Source organism: Rhinolophus sinicus, chromosome 6 (assembly GCF_057876585.1).
Source record: "Rhinolophus sinicus isolate RSI-liver-muscle chromosome 6, RSI-T2T, whole genome shotgun sequence".
Classification (NCBI taxonomy): domain Eukaryota; kingdom Metazoa; phylum Chordata; class Mammalia; order Chiroptera; family Rhinolophidae; genus Rhinolophus; species Rhinolophus sinicus.
Genome location: NC_142506.1, coordinates 64,476,826 through 64,495,323, shown reverse-complemented (window position 1 = coordinate 64,495,323; position 18,498 = coordinate 64,476,826). Strand labels below are relative to the sequence as shown.

Below are 18,498 nucleotides of genomic sequence, written 5' to 3'. Positions count from 1 at the left end.
GGGGGGAAAACAAGTCACATGAATCAGTAAACAAGAGCCTTTGTGAGGGCAGAGGTAATAGAAAAAGAGTAAGTGATATGCCAACTACACACATTGATTGTAGAAGGAAGATTAACATTATTCAGTGATGGAAGGAGTAGGGGAGAGAAATACATGGTGATGATGACATAGATGATGATGGTGAAGAAACTGGACTCCCTTCCTAAGCTTTTGTGATCGTATGACCTGCTAAGCCATGGACTAAAACTTAAGGCAGAGCTAATTGGGATTCTGTCCCATGGAAACTCAAGAATAATACTTTTAAAATCAAATCTGATCTGCATGTTACCCATACCCTCACTGTGTGCCTGATGACTAGAGAAGGCTGTATTGAGAATATCCACAGCATTTCATGATGATGTGTGGATTACTCAGTAAGATAGGGAATGCAGGTGCATGGGAAGATACAGCTATTTGGGCTATGCTGGAATATGCAGCATCTAGGTTATTTTTTCTGCTCTGTTGGTGATCTCTACAGAATGGTCTTAATTTCCTGCTTAGGTGACACTTAGAACGGTTGCAAATTTGAGTGACTTAGGAAGTGCCTTTTGGTCAGTGGGGGGCAGTGTCACACAGCAGAAGGAACACTGATTGTGTAGTCATGGCTTTACGTGCAATCAATCGCTGGCAGTGTGACTGTCCCTTAATCCTGGGCTTTCCAATCCTGTCTTATCATATCATCTTTAGAATCACCCGGGGTTTTCCTTGTAAAATACAGATTTTTGTACTTGATTCCTTGGAGAGTCTGATTTAGTTAGTTTAGGCTAGGGCCCTGAAATAGGTGTTGTTATTATTATTATTTTTTTTAACATTCTAGCTAATTTTGATATTTAGCTAATTTTGGGAACTAGTGATTTCATCTTCCTGAGTCTCAGGTTTTACAGGATTGCTATCAACATTAAATGAGAAGATACACCTGGGTTTAATAAACTTCCAATTACCATAAAATATCAGTTGGTAATTAAGTTACTTCTTGGAATAACTTTTCCGTTTCTTTTTAAAAGACTTCTTCAATTTCTCATCGGTTTGAAGCTTGACTGTATGGAAGCGTATTATATTTGTCTGATGGTATGCATCGTGATGGCAGAGAGAAAACTAAGGAATTCTGCCCCCAAAATACATACAACACATAATACATAGGATTGATTGGATGATAGTGTTAGTTGTTGAAGACATGATAGAAAGTAGAAGACCCTTAACTGAATTTTTGTTAAATCTGAGAAATAAATGCTAGTTTTTAAAAATGTTGGGGAAAATGAAACAGAGACAGCTTCTACGTATTTTTAATACAAAACATGTTTATTACTGACACCATGATAATTTAATGTACAAATATATTCTGACTTCCCAGGAATAAGAGCAATAGCTTAAGTTAAATACATTATTTCTCTTCTTCATCTCGTTCAAGCCAAAAGCCATTAAATAATCCAAACAACACGAAAAAAACTTCGTGTCAATAATAGCAATAGTAATTTCAAAACACCTACTTTCCAAATAGTCATCCAAGTTAAAGAGATTTCAGCAGCTCAAGACAATTTCTGTGTAATAATATGCAGCATAAATGTCAGTTGACCTTGAAGCTTATAGCATGTCTTAATCAGTTTCCAAACCTTTATTCACAGTGTCTGTGTAACTAGAGTTTACCCGGCCTTGTCAGTTCTGAAAGGTTTCCTAGTATGGAGGTCCACTGGATTGTGTGACAATACCACAGTCACCTGCCTTCCACTGTCTCTCAGTTTTCACCTCATGCTTCTTCCCCCTGTGCCTGGGTAACTTCTGTGTTAATCCCTCTGAGTCCTTTGTTCTTTCCCTGCGCCTATGGAGTCACCCCAAAAGGCCACATTGTTTGCCAAGGGAGCCATCCGGGCACGTTCCTTCTGTACTTGATACCATCTGTAATTCCCTCCATCCAGGAAACGGTCACTTTAGACTATTAGCCTGAAGGCCATTCAGAAGATTTAAGTATATGTTGGATTTGAGGAACCTGGGATAGGAGTCTTTTTCCATCAGAGTGTAGACAACTTTTTGGGCTTCATCGAAACATGTCAGGGTTGGAGCTTTCATCTTCTTGGCTGTAGATTCTCGAGTACGAAAGTCTATATTGATCTAAAAAGAAATCGGCATTAGTTGATACGCACTTCCAGTACATTGCATATTGTATGACATTACTATGCCTTTTGCAGCACCTCAAGCTAGTGAGTGGCTTTAAGCCCACATGTAAATCAGTTCAAATGTGTCTGGAATGCCTACTCTGAACCGGCCCTGTCCTAGGTGTGGGGAGTTGAAATATCACAGAACAGTCTGCTCCAAGGTAGCTCACTGTGTAGCTGGGAGACGCAAAAGGAGCAGACGTGAAACATTTAAATCACCATACAAGGCGACACAGGCATCAAGAAAAGTGAGGTGGACATTTCAGATTTATAGGAGGATAGGGTACTTTGTGCAGCTATGTTTTGTGAATATTTAACCGGAAGGTGGGCACTTCTACTAACTGGAAATATTTTTGCTGCTGCGGAGTATGGATGACACTGTTCTATATTTTGTCTTCATCCAAGGTGAGCTCGCTCATTGAGAACTCCCTGGCATTCAGTTCTTGCCAGTGATGCTGTGGTTCCTTACCCCACCCCCATCACGTCAGCTAGCTTTGCAAAATCAGCCTTTTATCCAATCTTGTCACAAATGTAGAAATTTAGGTTATCATTGTGCCAAAGTACATGAATATACCTAAATAGATAGCAGTGAAATCATGATACTCATATAGGATTTCATCTTGCTCTGTGTGTGGAATGTCATGTCTGCATCTAATTTCCTTCGCACATAAACCGGTGATAATGAACTTAATACTCACTTGCTTAGCAGCGTCTGAATGCACAAAAGCTTTATAGATTTTCTCTGCTTTGTAACGCAAAAGGTCAGATTGTGTTTTTTTGTAGTCTTCGCAAGCCAGCCAGAACTCCATGTTTTCCTCACTGTACTCAGACTTGAGGAAACGTCCAAAAACAACTTGACCAGCTAAAAAGAAAGAGTGAGAGGTGAGATATTTACGTTAATTGAGCCAATAAAGGAATAACTTGAAGAAGAAATATGTAAGAAAAATGCTATTGCATTGCATTCTCTATGTAGGTGAGAGATGGTTGCTGCTAAAATAGGTGTGTCACAGTTCGTGAGACGGGAGGGCCTTAGAGATTCCTTCATTTACAGTTTATCTGAGGTCACACAGACTGGGTCACAGTCACATGGCAGCCTAGTGTGGCTATGAAACTGCTTCTGCTTCTATCTGCTGATTCAATGAAAATCCTACCCTCCTGGTCTACAAATCTCTTTTCCCATATAAAATATTTTAGGGAAACAAACATTGACAAAGGGCATTAACAACATGTTAATTGTTAACCAATACAATTTCCCATCCAATTCATATGAGTTGGAAAATAAATACGAGGCCTATCTGTGACCTATGTGTGACACACTTGTTATATTTGCTAGTGTTACGGCAACTTTCAGATGGGCCATTTCTATGCTGTTTGTTGGGCTGAATCGTAAATGAAGTCAGATAATATGATGGATGAACCAGGTTGAACTCTCTGATCCCCAAGCAAGGCTCTTTAGGGGTTTGTGGGGAGAGGAGGGTAAACTCAACCTCTGGAGAGATATAGCTCATCCACACCCTTTAACAGGGTCCTTATCTCGGTGGATCAGTGGTCATGATGAGGGTAGGGCAGGCTGATGTCTTTCTTTACGTGCTCTCATCAGAGATGCCCCACCAGACTCTGTGTCTGAGAACTGCTTTTATCATGTGTGTGTGTTATATCGTGGGTTATATTATATATGATGCAATTATACACTGTGCATCTTAACTGCCTTTAGGGCAGCCAGGCACCGTCTTTGGTTTGGAATCCTTGGTGCTTCTAAAATGCTTGCTGCACGAAAGTGGACTGAACAGGGGAGCTCATGGAATATGTGAATGACAAAATAATCGACTGACTGAATGAATCCTATTCCGTACATCCAACGGTGCAAAAACACACTCTCGAGGTAGCTTTCCAAACAGCAGTTCACATGTTGAGAGGTTTGGTGTACTCTAAAAAATGTTAAACACCAGAACCCCAGCCTAGTTTTTCGTTTTGCACCTAAATGATCCGTGGAAGCATCTAACTGTCTTGGCAATTTCGTCAGTGGCAGAATTGAGGGCAAAGTGAACATGCCATGACAGCAAGGCATAATATGCTGAAACTACCAGTGACTACAGAAAAACTAGAATATACATAGCTTTTCACACATGCTCCTCCCCCAAATACTGTATCTTAAGGAAGCCATTCAATCCGTTAGCGTATTGAGCTAAATCAGACACATTCAATAGTTAATCTGTACTCACTCTGGTTGGTGAGAAGTTTTTCCAGAGATTGAGACCACTGCATTACTTCATCAGCAGAGAGTCTGCAGGGGGCAAGATTTACATCAATTAGTAAAATATATTTTTTCATAAGCACAAGTGATATCAGCAGAAGCTCCTGCATTTTGAGAACTTCACAAACAGTTAGACTGTAGTTCTAATAAGTTATATTAAAGTTCATCTATAAGAGAACAAAGTTTGCCTTAGAATTGCTACTGAAATGAAATTTCATATAGAATTGCGAGATGAAACTATCCACCAATAAAATCTGAAAAATCCAAGTATAGGTGCCCTAGCAGCATAACGAATAGCAAATACATACACACACACACATGCTCTTATTTAATTTACAGTGGCACTAATATGCTAATATCCTTAGGCTTGTTACATCAATGTGCCGTATTAATCTCTGGCTGACATACACAGCGAATGCATGGGCCACTTTTATAATGACAGTGTATCTATACATACATGTCCTTGGACTTGGCAGCCTTCATTCCAGATTCCAGATGTGGGATCATGGATCTCAGGTACGCTTTCACGTCCATTCCACTATGAAAGACACAAAAGTGAATATTCATAGTTCATCAGTTGAAAATACTTCATTTGTAAAAAGAGAAGAGTGACTGAAATACACTTCTCCAAGGACTAAGGCAATAATAAACATTGTTGCTACACCCTGTTACTATACTAAGATTGAACCAATTTAAGTCTGGTCAGATTCCCACCTACTGTAATGTCTAATCACAACTCATTTTTAAAAACAACTGAATATATCCTTAGCGCTCACACCAGGTCATGACTCCTGATCTAGCTAACCTGCTCGCTTCTGTTGTCTTCCATTCTGCCATTAAAGATAATCTAAGTCAAAATTCACGACGTGAGACACTGACGGGACTTACAAAGTCTTAGGCCTCCTCTTTGGCGTTTTGTCTTCTAGAAGGGAGGGATCGGTTCCCTTCAGTTCCTTTGCAGGAGCAGAGAAGAACATGCCTGGCATTTTGTCTAACCTCGGCGTGGAGATGGCTGCTGCTCGCATCATGCTCAGGGCGAATGTCTGCTTGTCAGCGTGTCTGCTGCTTTTTAAAGTGAGGGCAAGCAGACGCATGCTGCTCGGCGAGTCTGTTTATCAAGTGATGTTACCACAGGCACTGGAAGTTCCCCCTTTCTCACTGGCTGTGACGTGTGTCTTGAAAAAAAAAAAGCATGCAGGGATGTTTTGTGGTTGAAACTTAAACCAAATAAGAACAGGTCACTTGATTAGAAAGAAAGACAGAAAATTAAACCCACTGAGACACACACACACAAACCATACGTCTAAAGCATTAGGAGCTTCTGTCTTTGGTTCTAGGTGATGCTTTTGTCTTCCTAAAAATGGCATGTTTCAGTCAAATGTCTCATTTGGCATATGTATTGGGTCCCATAGAAACTCAGTACACGAGACATATTCTCTCAACGCTTGGCTCATCTTTGACTATAAAGTTCATCCGATCACAGTATTTTAAAGAGTTGTTTTTTGTTTTTTCCTTTCAGGAAGCAGTGTAAACAAATCCTTTTTGCCTTGATTGTCTGTGCAAATATCTTATAGGAAGGAGAGTTATGGGAGGTTATCTTAATTTTCATCCGTTATTTCGAAGGCAAGAAATTTCCATGTGTTTTCCCAGGTGTGTGTGCTAGACATTTTACTGGTGATATCCAAGATGATTTTAAGGGGGGTGATTTTAGTGTTTTTAACATTTTAGGAATATAACTAGCCTATCAGAGTTTGATTTTTTTTTATTTTTTTATATGTCACTGCTAAGGATAAGAATAAAACACAATGAAAAAAAACTGTAAACAAAAGTGTACTTAACACAGAAATATGGCATAGTATATACACGTACTGATAGTAAAGAATTGCATAGTATCAGAGAAAACATTGCTTATGGTAAAATAAGAGTATATTTGGAAAGGCCAATAATGTGTATTTCTTAGGTGAAAACTTCTGAATTTGGGCAATATCTCTGGAGATTAAAGTGTACCCTTAATTAAGAGTAAGGATTTAAAAAAAAAAATCCCAAGGAGTTAGATGACTAATCATTGATCAGGGTGGAGGGGTTAGTACAATATCATCTCCTATAGAGTTTATATAGAGTGTGGTTTATTTGTAGTATCCAGTTTAACTTAAACCTCTTTTGGTTTTTGTCCCTGAAAAAAAACAAATTTTACTTGGAGAGGCTTCTGATGGTAATAGGTAAAGCTGACAACAGGAAAGAGAGTACGACTTTTCCTATCTTGTCTCTATCAGCAGGGTACGGGATATGTGAAGGAATCATGCTTACAATATTTTAAAACCCACTTCCTAAAAAGCCATGAGCATATATTGTATGTAGCAAGCATCACTTGATGTTCAGAAGATAACATCATGATGCAGTAAGAAAGAGAACTAGTGAAATAAGCTGGCCACTTTGTGACCCAAAAAGAAATGATGGGGCTCAAAGAACAATAACATAAAGGCATTTTTTTTTTTTTTTTGTCTTTGTTGTGGTTCAGGCCATACTTCACTTTTCTGTTAAAATCTTCAGCATTGCTCATGTTTGTGGATCTAGTAACTTCTCATTCCCCTGCAAAATTGTGAGTTAGAGCAAAATGATTTAATGTTTATTTTGAATGGCCTACTGTTATTATTATCCTCCATATATAGTAACAATTTCCAAAGTATGCTTCTGCAACACTAGTTCCTTCGGTCGTTAGGAAGCATTATAAGGACTATAAGAGCAGCAGCAGCAATGATTTTGCGGCCACAAAAGTTTGGGAAATGGTGGGTCAAAGTCGAATACAGTTTTTAAACTGATCAGCGCAGATCTGCGAGCCTTTAACATGTGAACGCACATTTGTCAGTGTCTGAAAGGAGGGTAGAATATGCAGTGGTTTCCTACGCTTTTTGAGAAATGAACTCTCCTTTGGTAGGGAAGATAGTTTGCAGAAATAATGTTCTCTTGACACCATGTTGGGAATCTCTGAGACAGAGATAGTCACCTCGTAATTCCTCTAAACCTCCCACCTTTTGCTGCCTCATTATAGACTTTCAAGCTCAAACATTTGCAAGCAATTGCAATCGCACACTTCTAAGCCCAAATAGAAAATTAAACTCCTAATAGAGGGGGTCCATCTGAAACTCCTCTATCACAATTGGCTGTTGAAGGCACCTCAGTAGCACAGTAATAGTGTCTCCCCCTCGAAGGCTGCTTGCCAGCACATGCAAAGCCCTATGTGCCAAGGAAGCCCAGAATCCAGGAAGCTCTATTTGCAAGGGTTCACGGGTCCATGGCGAGGCATTGCACGTCCCCCATCAGTTGCACACAGTGTCCCCATCTGATTCCTCTTTAAGAAAAGACAAATGATCAAATAGTAACTTTACTGAGTCAATACCTTTGGTTGAAGTTGTAGAGCATTTGGTAAAAGCTAATAGAAGAAAGAGTGGCTCTCAGAAAGGTCATCTTGTTTGTATATTTCGTTGTGAAATTGTGCATAAGGAAGTAGGTTGGAGTCTTAAGAAAAGGAATACTTCATGTGGTTAGTGTTATCTTTTTATATATATTAAAAATGTGCTTTATTTTTAGAGCAGTTTTGGGTTTACAGCAAAATCGAGCGGAAAGTACAGAGAATTCCCACATCGTCCCTGCACCACACAGGCTGCCCCACTATCAACACCCCACATCAGTCAGTGTGGTTTATTTGTAAAACCAAGGATGAACCTCCAATGACATATCATCATTACCCCAAATCCTTAGTGTGCAAGGCCTGACAATTAAGTCGCGAACTTGTTGCAATGATGTTGCTAACATTCTTTTGATATCAGAGGGATTATTCATTACGAATTTGTACCAACTGGACAAGCGGTTCACCAAGTTTACTATTTGGAAGTGCTGAAAAGGCTGCATGAAAAAGTTAGACGACCTGAACTTTTTGCCAACAATTCTTGGCTCTTACATCACGACAATGCACCAGCTCACAAGGCACTGTCTGTGAGGGAGTTTTTAGCCAGTAAACAAATAACTGTATTGGAACATCCTCCCTACTCACCTGATCCGGCCCCCAATGACTTCTTTCTTTACCCGAAGATAAAGGAAATATTGAAAGGAAGACATTTTGATGACATTCAGGACATCAAGGATAATACAACGACAGCTCTGATGGCCATTCCAGAAAGAGTTCCAAAATTGCTTTGAAGAGTGGACGAGGCGCTGGAATCAGTGCATAGCTTCCCAAGGGGAGTACTTCGAAGGTGACCATAGTGACATTCAGCAATGAGGTAGGTAGCACTTTTTCTAGGATGAGTTCGTGAATTTAATTGTCATACCTCATATATTACGATTCACTCTCGGTGCTGTATAGCCTGTGGGTTTTGACAAATGTATAATGACATGTGTCCACCCTTATAATGTCATACAGAATAGTTTCCTTGCCCTAAAAATCCCAGTGTTATATTTTAAAAAGTCTAGGAGATGGCTTCAGTAAAACATTTCAGATAATGGCTATCAACTTGATGGGGACAATTTTAATCTTTGTTGAGTTGGTTTTACATTTTGGTTCCAATAACCCCAACTGCCTGAATCTTAGGGAGTGCTTTGCTGAATGACTTTTTCATCCTTGGTATTGATTAAAATGATATTGAGTCTTTATAATGTTGCTGAAATTTTATTGCGGGCATTGGAAATTTGGGGAAAAAGGACAATAATCGGTACAAAATTACATCTTTTGAAAAAAGTTTATTGGCTTGATTTTCTTCTCATATTTTTTATTCCATTTATTGGGGGAAACATTGCCTGGTAACATTATATAAATTTCAGGAGTACAACTTTATAATATGACATTTGAACACTCACTCAATTGTGTGCTTGCCACGCGAAGTCTAGTCTCTTTCTGGGACCATGTAGTTGACCCCCTTTACCCTCTTCACCCTGTGCTTATCTCTCCTTCTCCTGTGGTAACCATCATTCTGTTATCTGTATCTATGAGTTCATTTTTTTTCTGTGTATGTTAGTTCATTTGTTGCTTTTTGTTTTATATCTCACATGTGAATGAAATCAGATGGTTCTTCTTCTTTTCTGTCTGATTTATTTCACTTAGCAGATCCATCTATAGTGTCACAAATGGCAGTGTTTCATCTTTTCTTATGGCCGAGTAATAACAAGTTACTGTGTAATAGTACTGCATCTTCTTTATCCAGTCATCTACTAAAGGACGTTTCGGTTGTTTCCATGTCTTGGCCACAGTAATGCTGCAGGGAACAAGGCACATAAAGTACCTTGTTATTTATGAATAAGTGTTTTCAAATTTTTCAGGTAGATACCCTGAAGAGGGATTGCTGGATCCTATGGCAATTCTGTTTTTAATTTTTTGAGGAACCTTCATAGCATATTCCTTCATGGCTGTACCAATTTACAGTCCCACCAGCAGTGTTTAAGGATTCTTTCTTTCTCCATATAGTTGGCAGCTCTTGTTATTTCTGTTCTTATTGATAATAGTCATTCTAAAAGGTGTGCGGATATATCCCATTGTGGTTTTGATTTGCATTTCCTTTATAACTAGTGAGGTTGAGCATCTTTTCATGTATTTGTTGGCCTCTGTATGTCTTCCTTAAAAAAGTGTCTATTCATGTCCTCTGCCCATGAGATTGTATCTTAGAAGTAAAAATGTATTTATACCATAAGAGTCAGTGACATGAACAGAAATTTTGACCCATTGAAACAAAATGTCTTGAGTTTACAAACTTTACTTGCAGTCCTGCAATGTATCAGACATTGGTAGAGCAAACAGAAAGATGAATGAATTTCTGTTGTAAGGGGTTCATGTGTAGTAGGGCTGACAGATATCTAAGCAAATACTCAACGTGAAAAGCGTGAAAAGTGCCACCAGAGAGGAGTGCATAGGGAGGGATTAACTCTGGAAGTGTGGGACCAAAGTGCTCCTGCCATTTACTAGAAAATCAACATAAATCTCATCTCTGCCTGTTACTGCCCTCGAGAGTAACACCCCTCGGGAAGCACAAAAGACTGCAAGGGAGAAACTGGTCTTTAGTAAGTAGACACCTCTCAGGTGCATCAACGTCATGGAAGAACAGATCCTATATGGCAACATGAAGCTTTGCAGAGTTTCAAAGGGGCTCTGAAAGACTTCGTTAAATTAGCATAACCACTCAATAGTTAGGGAATTAAGACCAAAGCTCACTTTCTGGGTGTGCTTTGGCTCCTGCAGCCTCCATGTTAGAGGTAGCATGCCAACCCTGTAGCAGCTCCATTTCCTAGAGTTTATTTGAAAAGCTTCAACAAGGGTGAATTTGGAAGGATTTTTCTGTATGTCTAGGTAGAGTGTTGGTGGAGACATTGATCCAACTTTATGTCATTTGTGAATTAAAGGGTTACCTATTTAGACTTGCTTAGGACTTCATTTTCTAAATGAAGACATAAGCTGATAGGTTTTAGTTGGAGAAGAAATGTGCAACGCGGTGCAATTCAGTGATCTCAGTAAATGCAAACTGAACAAGATAAGAATCTAGTTTCTTTTCCTCATCCTGTCCTAATCGACTTTAGTCAACACGAAACACCTCCTTTCTATAATTTAAGAGATTATAAGAAAATCGACCTTCAGTGAACCGAGTTCATGTGATTCTGTAAACCTCAGTCACCCTAGATCTCATCTGACCCATGAACTTGTCAATAATAGGACTGAGTTCCAACTTATCCTTGAAAGTGCGAAGGAAATCTTTGATTAATGCTATCTCTGGTATATTTCCTCCATATTGGACTCATTTTCATTTATGATCATGCCATGATTTATAGTCATTTCAGCAGCGAGAGTGAGTCTTGTCAGGAACTATTTGACTATGCTTTGCAAATAAAATTTAGCAGCCAGTAGGCAAGGGTCGTATTCCCAAGTTTGAAAATGGAAAACTATGCTTAGAAGAACATTGGCACATTATTTGTAGTTGGGCTGGAATGTTCTGTTACAGGCCATGCATGCAAAAGCAAAGATAGTCAAAGGTCAGCATGGAGAGGCAATTTGTAAAGAAAAAAGTATATTTTATTAGGGAACAAATTCCATAAGTGACTGTGGTAAGATGTCCCTGCTTTCTGAAAGTAGACCATTAGATGAAACCGAATGCCAAAAGGGTATAAAGCAAAGCAGTAGTCATTTTAGTACACATCTTGCTAACAGAGACACAAAAGTAATGGAGAGAAAGCACAGATGGCCACTCGCGCTGTTGGGGGTGCAGGCTGCACAACAAACACTGGATGCTATTTTTGCTGTTTGCCTTTTTTTTCCCGCGAAAGCAAACATCCTCCTCAATTTCTTTCAGTGAACGAAAACGGGTCCTCATGTAGGCCTTTCATAAAGCCAGCCTCTGAAAAGTGGGGGATACCTGTGACACGCCTCCGGTGACTTGTCTTTGTTTTTACCAGATGTTAAAGTGGTTCATAGCAGTGACTTATTTGCTTTGTTTTTCCCCATTATGTGATTTTTCCAAGGAAAATCTATCAGGGTTGCCTGGCATGCTTTGTTCTTTGCAAAGCCATGCCACTTGTTTCTCAGGATGACATTCACTGTACTTTGTGTCTTTCCTAACGCTTGGCTTTTGTGTTTGTTTACGTCTTTATCTTTTTCATCAAGTATTGATGTCACACATACTGGACATGTGGTTCATCATAAAGGTCACTCTTAGAGGGCGTCAGACTCTCCCTACTTGAGTGAGCACCTGGAAGTCAGCTGGTGGTTACTCTTCGCGTGATTCTGCCATCATTGTGGGTGTGAGGGACGGTGCATTTCCTGGGCCTGCTCTTCCCTTTTCAAATAGGCCTGATTTATTTTCCTATTTTTCTTCTTTACTTAAATGGGAGGCTTTGAGTCCGCTGAATCCTAGCAATATGTTAATCTTGCTGCATTTCAAAGGGCTGTGGGTTCAATACCACGCTATGCACTTTGGCCTGTTCTGTCAGTTTCTTCCGTGTAGAAGTCAAAGATGCTTATTATTCAACGTGCTGTTCTGGCAGTGGTGTAGGGAGATTTTCACTCCTTTTGAGACTCTACAGGGGGTCAAAACTAGACCCAGAAAAATTAGGATTTAGATAGAATTTGTTATAGACAGTATGTGTTTCATTTTATTCCTGTTAATATGTTGCAGCCCTCTGCCTAGACGTCTCCCTAAAACTCAGTGAACTTGGCAGCCCAACTGCTCCAAGCAAGTATGCATTCATTCACTGGGACCATCTTCCACAGGGACCCCTTCTCCATCAATACTTACTTGTCACGGGTCTCCTTTGCTCTTGGCTCATGTATTTCGATAAACTAATATGTTAAGCAATTGTACAAATCCATGTTCAGATGGTCATGATGTGGAAACATCACAGACTATTTCTGCCAACCCCAATCTAATTTTCTTGCCATCTGCTTTTTAGATACTCATAGCTGCAAATATTGATCACTGCCCACTGCTGACCACCCAGCTCCAGTTTCTGAGCCCATCCATAATGAGGCTGGAAAGAGCTAAGTCACTTCAGTTTGAATTAGGAGGGGTGGAAAGTTCTGTGAAGACAGGAGTTTCAGGGTTGCAAGTGACAGCAACCCCCGTTTGAGTACTAAGTGGCTTAGGCAAACAGGAAGCTGAGTGGAGGGACCTTAGGTAATACTAGGAATCGATGAACAAACGAACCCTTCAGCTAAGCCTAAGTAAGACCTCAGAATGTTTGTAAGTTATAATTTGCATTAGACCAGGAATAGCTACAAATCCAGGAGACATGACTGCCAGCAGCCGTGACCCTTATATTCTGCCCTTCCTAAGGTAGCAAACTCCCAAAGTGTAAACGGCCCCTCTTCTAGTCTCTTCTTATCTCTGTTTCCTTCTCCTGTGTATTTGGTCTTGTTTTCAGTTGGATGTGTAGGAGCAGAAAACCAGGGTCATATATTTGGTGGGAATTCAAAGTTAGAACAAGCTCATAATCTTGTTTATCTTTTGTCTTAGATAATTTGGAAGTCCAGGAGCTATAAACACATAAACTGCTATCCACTGCTGTTATTTTGTGTGTGTGTGAAAATCAGATAGTTTTCACTTGGAGGATTTTTTATCCTTTTTTTAAAAATCATTATGAGGTTTTAAGTTCTATTTCATTTTGATTTAGTGTCTTGTTTATGGCTCTTTGGCTTTTCCCCCTGGTGATTGTGTTTTGACCATGCTCCTCGCTGAGATGGTAAGATCTTAACACAGCCCAGACAGTGCATAGAAAGCTTAAAAGCAGCCTGGTGCGCGGGGGAGTTTTTTCCATTCACCTAGCCCTGGGTTTCTCTTCTCACATTTTGTTGAAACAAGGCCTCCCCCATATGAAAGAGTGAGTGGGCAATGCACCCAAAGATGGGACTAGTAATGATTGCACTAAATTACAACAGGAGGCTGCACGTGTGCAAGAAAGCTGGGATGGGATAGGAACTCGAAATGTTCGGGTGGGACTGGCTTTGTCATGCTGACCTCGGAAACTGGCGTGTCCCTCCCCAACTGCACTGTCCGCTAGGGAACAGCAGTGGAGCCTGAGAAGACAGGACCCTCTTTAGAGTATGGTGGTGGCCTCATGAATCACACACGGTCCAGTTCATTTCCCAGAGAGCACATCCTTTAAAACTAGGACCTTGTAGATCATTGGATTTTACAATTCATCCTTTGCATCTTTCATTGAATCGTTGCTCTTCATGCATAGAAAATTAAAGGCTTCTGAGAAGAACTAAAAATGATCAGTATTTTAGAATTTTTCTCCCTCGATGAAGAATTTCCCCTGATTTGGGAGAGTTCCAAAGACAATGGAGTAATGCCAGGGAGAATGTCACCATTTCACTTCTCTTTTTGTGAGAAAAGCTGTCGTGTACAGTATATCACTTCAGAACTAAATATGAAAGAAATTTGAAGCGTTGAGGGGGTTTCTTTGTTTTGTGTTTTTGGTGTTCTTTTTTTTGGGGGGGAGGCGGGCAGAAACCATACCCAACAATCAAATATCAGCCAATCCAGAGGAAGAAGACATTTGTGACCTCATAGAAAGCTAAACAACCCAGACGACATCACACTAAAGTCCATTCTAAGCCAGCCTGACTCGGTAGCAATAACTGACATTAACCAATGATTAAAACTGGGCCCAACATTATGTGGTAAGCAGGCCATTATCCAAATTTGTTGATTCTCAGAAACGCTGTTCAGTCTCCTTTTCCTGTCTCTTTAGTTTACCTTTTTCTGCTAAAACCCCTCTCTTCCCCTGCCCTCCCTTCCTTTCCACTCCCTTTTATGCTTCTCTAACTTTCTTGGCTTCCGAATATGCAGATGGACTATGTCTGCCCCATTTCACTGTGAAACCTTTACTTTTACGAACTGTCTTCCTTTGTGAAATTAGAAGAGAGCATAGAGCAAGTCAGTGGGTAGTTGAAAGCTTAGGGCTTCTGAGGGCTCTGTCTCCAGAGTGCCAGTAGAATCTATAGTCTTTCAGTCAAACTCTACAAGCAAAGCAAATGTCTTTTAAACAAATTGTTTAATGTGATTTTAAGAATGAGTGTGTTTGCTCAAATGTCCAGAACAGTGACTGATGGGCGTATATGAGGTACTAAGAAAACTTGTTGAATCAGGCCTTAAGGACTGAGTTTGACACTAATTTGTTCAACTATCCAAAAATATTTACTGAGTGCTTATGGTGTCCTAGCCATTCTGCTAGGCGTGAGGGAATCTAAAGACAAATCTTATACTGGAGGGAGACAAATAAACGGGACATTTCAAAACATGGAAATGTAGGGTTAAGCCTAGGGCATTTTGGGAGGAATAAGGTGGCACCTAAGCCAGTGTTGGCAGAGTCATGAAAAATGTATTGGTTTTTGCATTCAGCAGATACTACTTCTTATGTGCCACTTACTCCTCCAGGCCCTTTAAAAAGAGGGCAGGCTGGACTGCCATATGCCTCTTGCCTTTTGCTCTTTCCCTTTTGCCATCTGTCTGAGAGGCCATGGTGCTACCATGAGGTCTCAGAGGATCAAAGCCAGAAGCTAAGGATGGCTGTGCAGAAATCTAGAAGGAGCTGCGGCTCTGACGCAATCACCGTGGTCACAGAGCCACCGTTCCAGCCTGGGCAGCACACCTCCACCTGTCTTCTCTGTGAAAAGAAGAAAATCCTCAGGCTCAGTGGTCTCACCGCATTGTGTGTTGCCTTCTAGTTTTATTATTTTAAAGCACATAGTCAGTGTGTTTTCCTTTCTGATATTGTTTTAGTTTATATTCCTCTTGATTATCATTTGAAGCTTTGCGTTTTTGTCCTAGTGGTCATCTTTTTTTTTTTTTTTTTAAGATTTTATTGGGGAAGGGGAACAGGACTTTATTGGGGAACAGTGTGTACTTCCAGGACTTTTTTCCAAGTCAAGTTGTTGTCCTTTCAGTCTTAGTTGTGGAGGGCGCAGCTCAGCTCCAGGTCCAGCTGCCGTTTCTAGTTGCAGGGTGCACAGCCCACCATCCCTTGAGGGAGTTGAACCGGCAACCTTGTGGTTGAGAGGATGCGCTCCAACCAACTGAGCCATCCGGGAGGCAGCTCAGCTCAAGGTGCCATGTTCAGTCTTAGTTGCAGGGGGCGAAGCCCACCATCCCTTGTGGGACTCGAGGAGCTGAACCAGCAACCTTGTGGTTGAGAGCCCACTGGCCTATGTGGGAATCGAACCAGCAGCCTTCGGACTTAGGAGCATGGAGCTCTAACAGCCTGAGCCACCGGGCCGGCCCTAGTGGTCATCTTTTTTTATTTATTTAATTTTTTAATTAACATTTTTATTTGTTTACATTTAGGTACTTGTTTTTTGTATTATATAATTTTAGCATTTATTTTTTTATTATTTTTTTAAATTTATTTTTTAAATTTATTGGGGTGACAATTGTTAGTAAAATTACATAGATTTCAGGTGTACAATTCTGTATTACATCATCTATAAATCCCATTGTGTGTTCACTGTGGTCATCTTTTTAACAATAACTTTATATTGTACTTTATCCTTCATTGCTTTAAATAGTGTCCATTACTCCTTATGAGTTACAATGCAATTGTTATATTTTACTTTCCCTACTTTTCTCCTTTCCCTCTACAATCCAATTTTGGTATATGATATAACATATATCATATATATATATATATATATTTTTTTTTAGCTTGTTTCTTAATACTTTCAAATGCTTTTACCAGTATAACTTGATGTATCATCTCTGTCATTTGCCACCAGCAATGGAAGAGAAGGAAATTAGCACATTTTCAGTCACCTCCATCTTTGTTTCTCTTTCCAACTTTGGTTAGTTGGAGTATCAGTCCCTGGAAGATTGGAACATAGGGAGTACTGAGGGGATACAGGCTTTAGCCTTTATGGGGGGCTTCGCGCTCCAGATAGAGATGAGGCAATGGAGAGCCTTCCCATTTTTTCTGATTGTTTCCTTCAGCAGTTACGCATTCCTGTAGGCTTCGTTTCACAGAGCCACAAGGGGCAGCTTAATATAGCTGACTGTTAGAGATTTCATTCAGCTTTTCAAGACAAGGTCCCTAACCCTTTGTGTGGCAAAAGCATGAAGCAGAGGTCCTATGTCTAATACTGGCTGTGTGTTTGGGATGTCTCTGTATTCTTATCTGCTGTGTCAGCCCACATGGCCACTGCAAGATCTGATAGTCTCTTTTCCACTGTGGACTCTTCTCTGTCTCATCTAAAACCCTACCCTTCTCTGCTTTTGCCTGGGTGTGGTAAAGAAAATGGCTGGTGACCTGAGCCCATCTGTGATCTCTTCTTTTTCTGAAATTTAATTCATCTAGTCTTTGCCTCTACAGCAATCGGACAGCTTTAAAAATCTGATGTTTTTTGAAATCACTATCTTGAAAAGATATCTGAACCCCCATGTTTATTGCACTTTATTTACAAGAGCCAAGACATGGAAACAACCTAAGTGTCCATCGATAGATGAGTAAAAAAAACGTGGTATAGACGCGCATTGGAATATTATTCAGTCATAGAAAAGAAGGAAATCCTACCATTTGCAACAACACGGATGGACCTTGAGGGCCTTAATGATAAGTGAAATACGTCAGACAGAGAAAGACAAATGCTGTATGGTCTTACTTCTGCATAGAATCTGAAAATAAATGAACTCATAGATCCTGGGAACAGATTGGTGATTGCCAGAGGCGTGTGTGTGGGGAAACTGGGTGAAGGTGGTCAAAGGGACAAATTACCAGTATTAAGATGTTTAAGCCCTGGGGATGTAGTGTACAACATAGTGGCTGTAGTTAACAATACTGTATTGTCTGTTTGAAACATGCTAAGAAGGGAGATCTTAAACGTTCTCATCGCAAGGAAAAAAAGTATAACTCTGTGAAGTGATGGATGTTGACTAAGCTTATAGTGGTGATTATTTCCCATTATATGTATGCATCACATCATTATGCCTCACACTTAAAACTAATACAACATTCTATGTCAATTATATTTCAAGAAAATGGGGTGGGGGAAGAAATGAAACCATTAATTAGTAAACTTTTGAAGAAGTGCTTACAGGAAAAAAAAAAAGATGTTTTTATTTTCCTAGTTGTATCCGGAGCACTGCCTGTTATTCTGTTCAGAGACAGTGTTCTGAAATCTTGAAGATTGAGAGAAAGTACGGCTATGTCCTGGGATTGACTTTTCTCTTGAGCCGCAGGATGTGCAGACACAACCATGTCACAGCTTTGATTAGCAATGGCACCTTCCCTATCCAAATGGTATTTTGAAAGAAGCCCTGCTCACTCCTGCCATACCACCTGCAGTGTCCTAAAAAATGCGGAAAGAGTACATTGCTCAGCTTACAGAGAACAAATGTAGGAAAAAAGGAGGCAAGCAAAGGTCATAGAGAAGTCAGCCTACGTGTCATACGGCACTCACTAACCCTCCCACATGCAAGGGCCCACGTCAGATCTGGTGGTCATCACAACTCACTGTTTCTTATAGTCCTTCCCACCCCCACGCCTCGCTCCGGAGAACACAGATCCTTTTGAGCTGTCTGATTCCGAAAA

The 18,498-nt window shown here is 40.2% G+C and overlaps 1 protein-coding gene across 1 annotated transcript; it reads right to left on the bottom strand.

Annotated features, from left to right (window-relative positions):
* Positions 1 to 1,317: 1,317 nt before the first annotated feature.
* Positions 1,318 to 5,542, bottom strand: RGS1 (regulator of G protein signaling 1). Its single transcript, XM_019745224.3, has 5 exons — positions 5,332 to 5,542; positions 4,901 to 4,981; positions 4,412 to 4,473; positions 2,888 to 3,051; positions 1,318 to 2,145 (listed from the first exon to the last, which is right to left on the bottom strand). Exons 1-5 carry the CDS (start codon positions 5,535 to 5,537, stop codon positions 1,960 to 1,962), a joined length of 699 nt encoding a protein of 232 aa, XP_019600783.3. The 5' UTR covers positions 5,538 to 5,542; the 3' UTR covers positions 1,318 to 1,959.
* Between the last annotated feature and the right edge of the window lie 12,956 nt (positions 5,543 to 18,498).

Bases quoted from the DNA above. Each gene is read 5' to 3' on its own strand.
- RGS1 (XM_019745224.3), bottom strand. From the start codon at position 5,537: ATGCGTCTGCTTGCCCTCACTTTAAAAAGCAGCAGACACGCTGACAAG. The intron at 4,474-4,900 runs GTATGTATAGAT...TGCCCCCTGCAG, and splicing joins GCTGCCAAGTCCAAGGACAT to ACTCTCTGCTGATGAAGTAA. The intron at 3,052-4,411 runs GTGAGTACAGAT...CTTTCTTTTTAG, and splicing joins AAAACTTCTCACCAACCAGA to CTGGTCAAGTTGTTTTTGGA.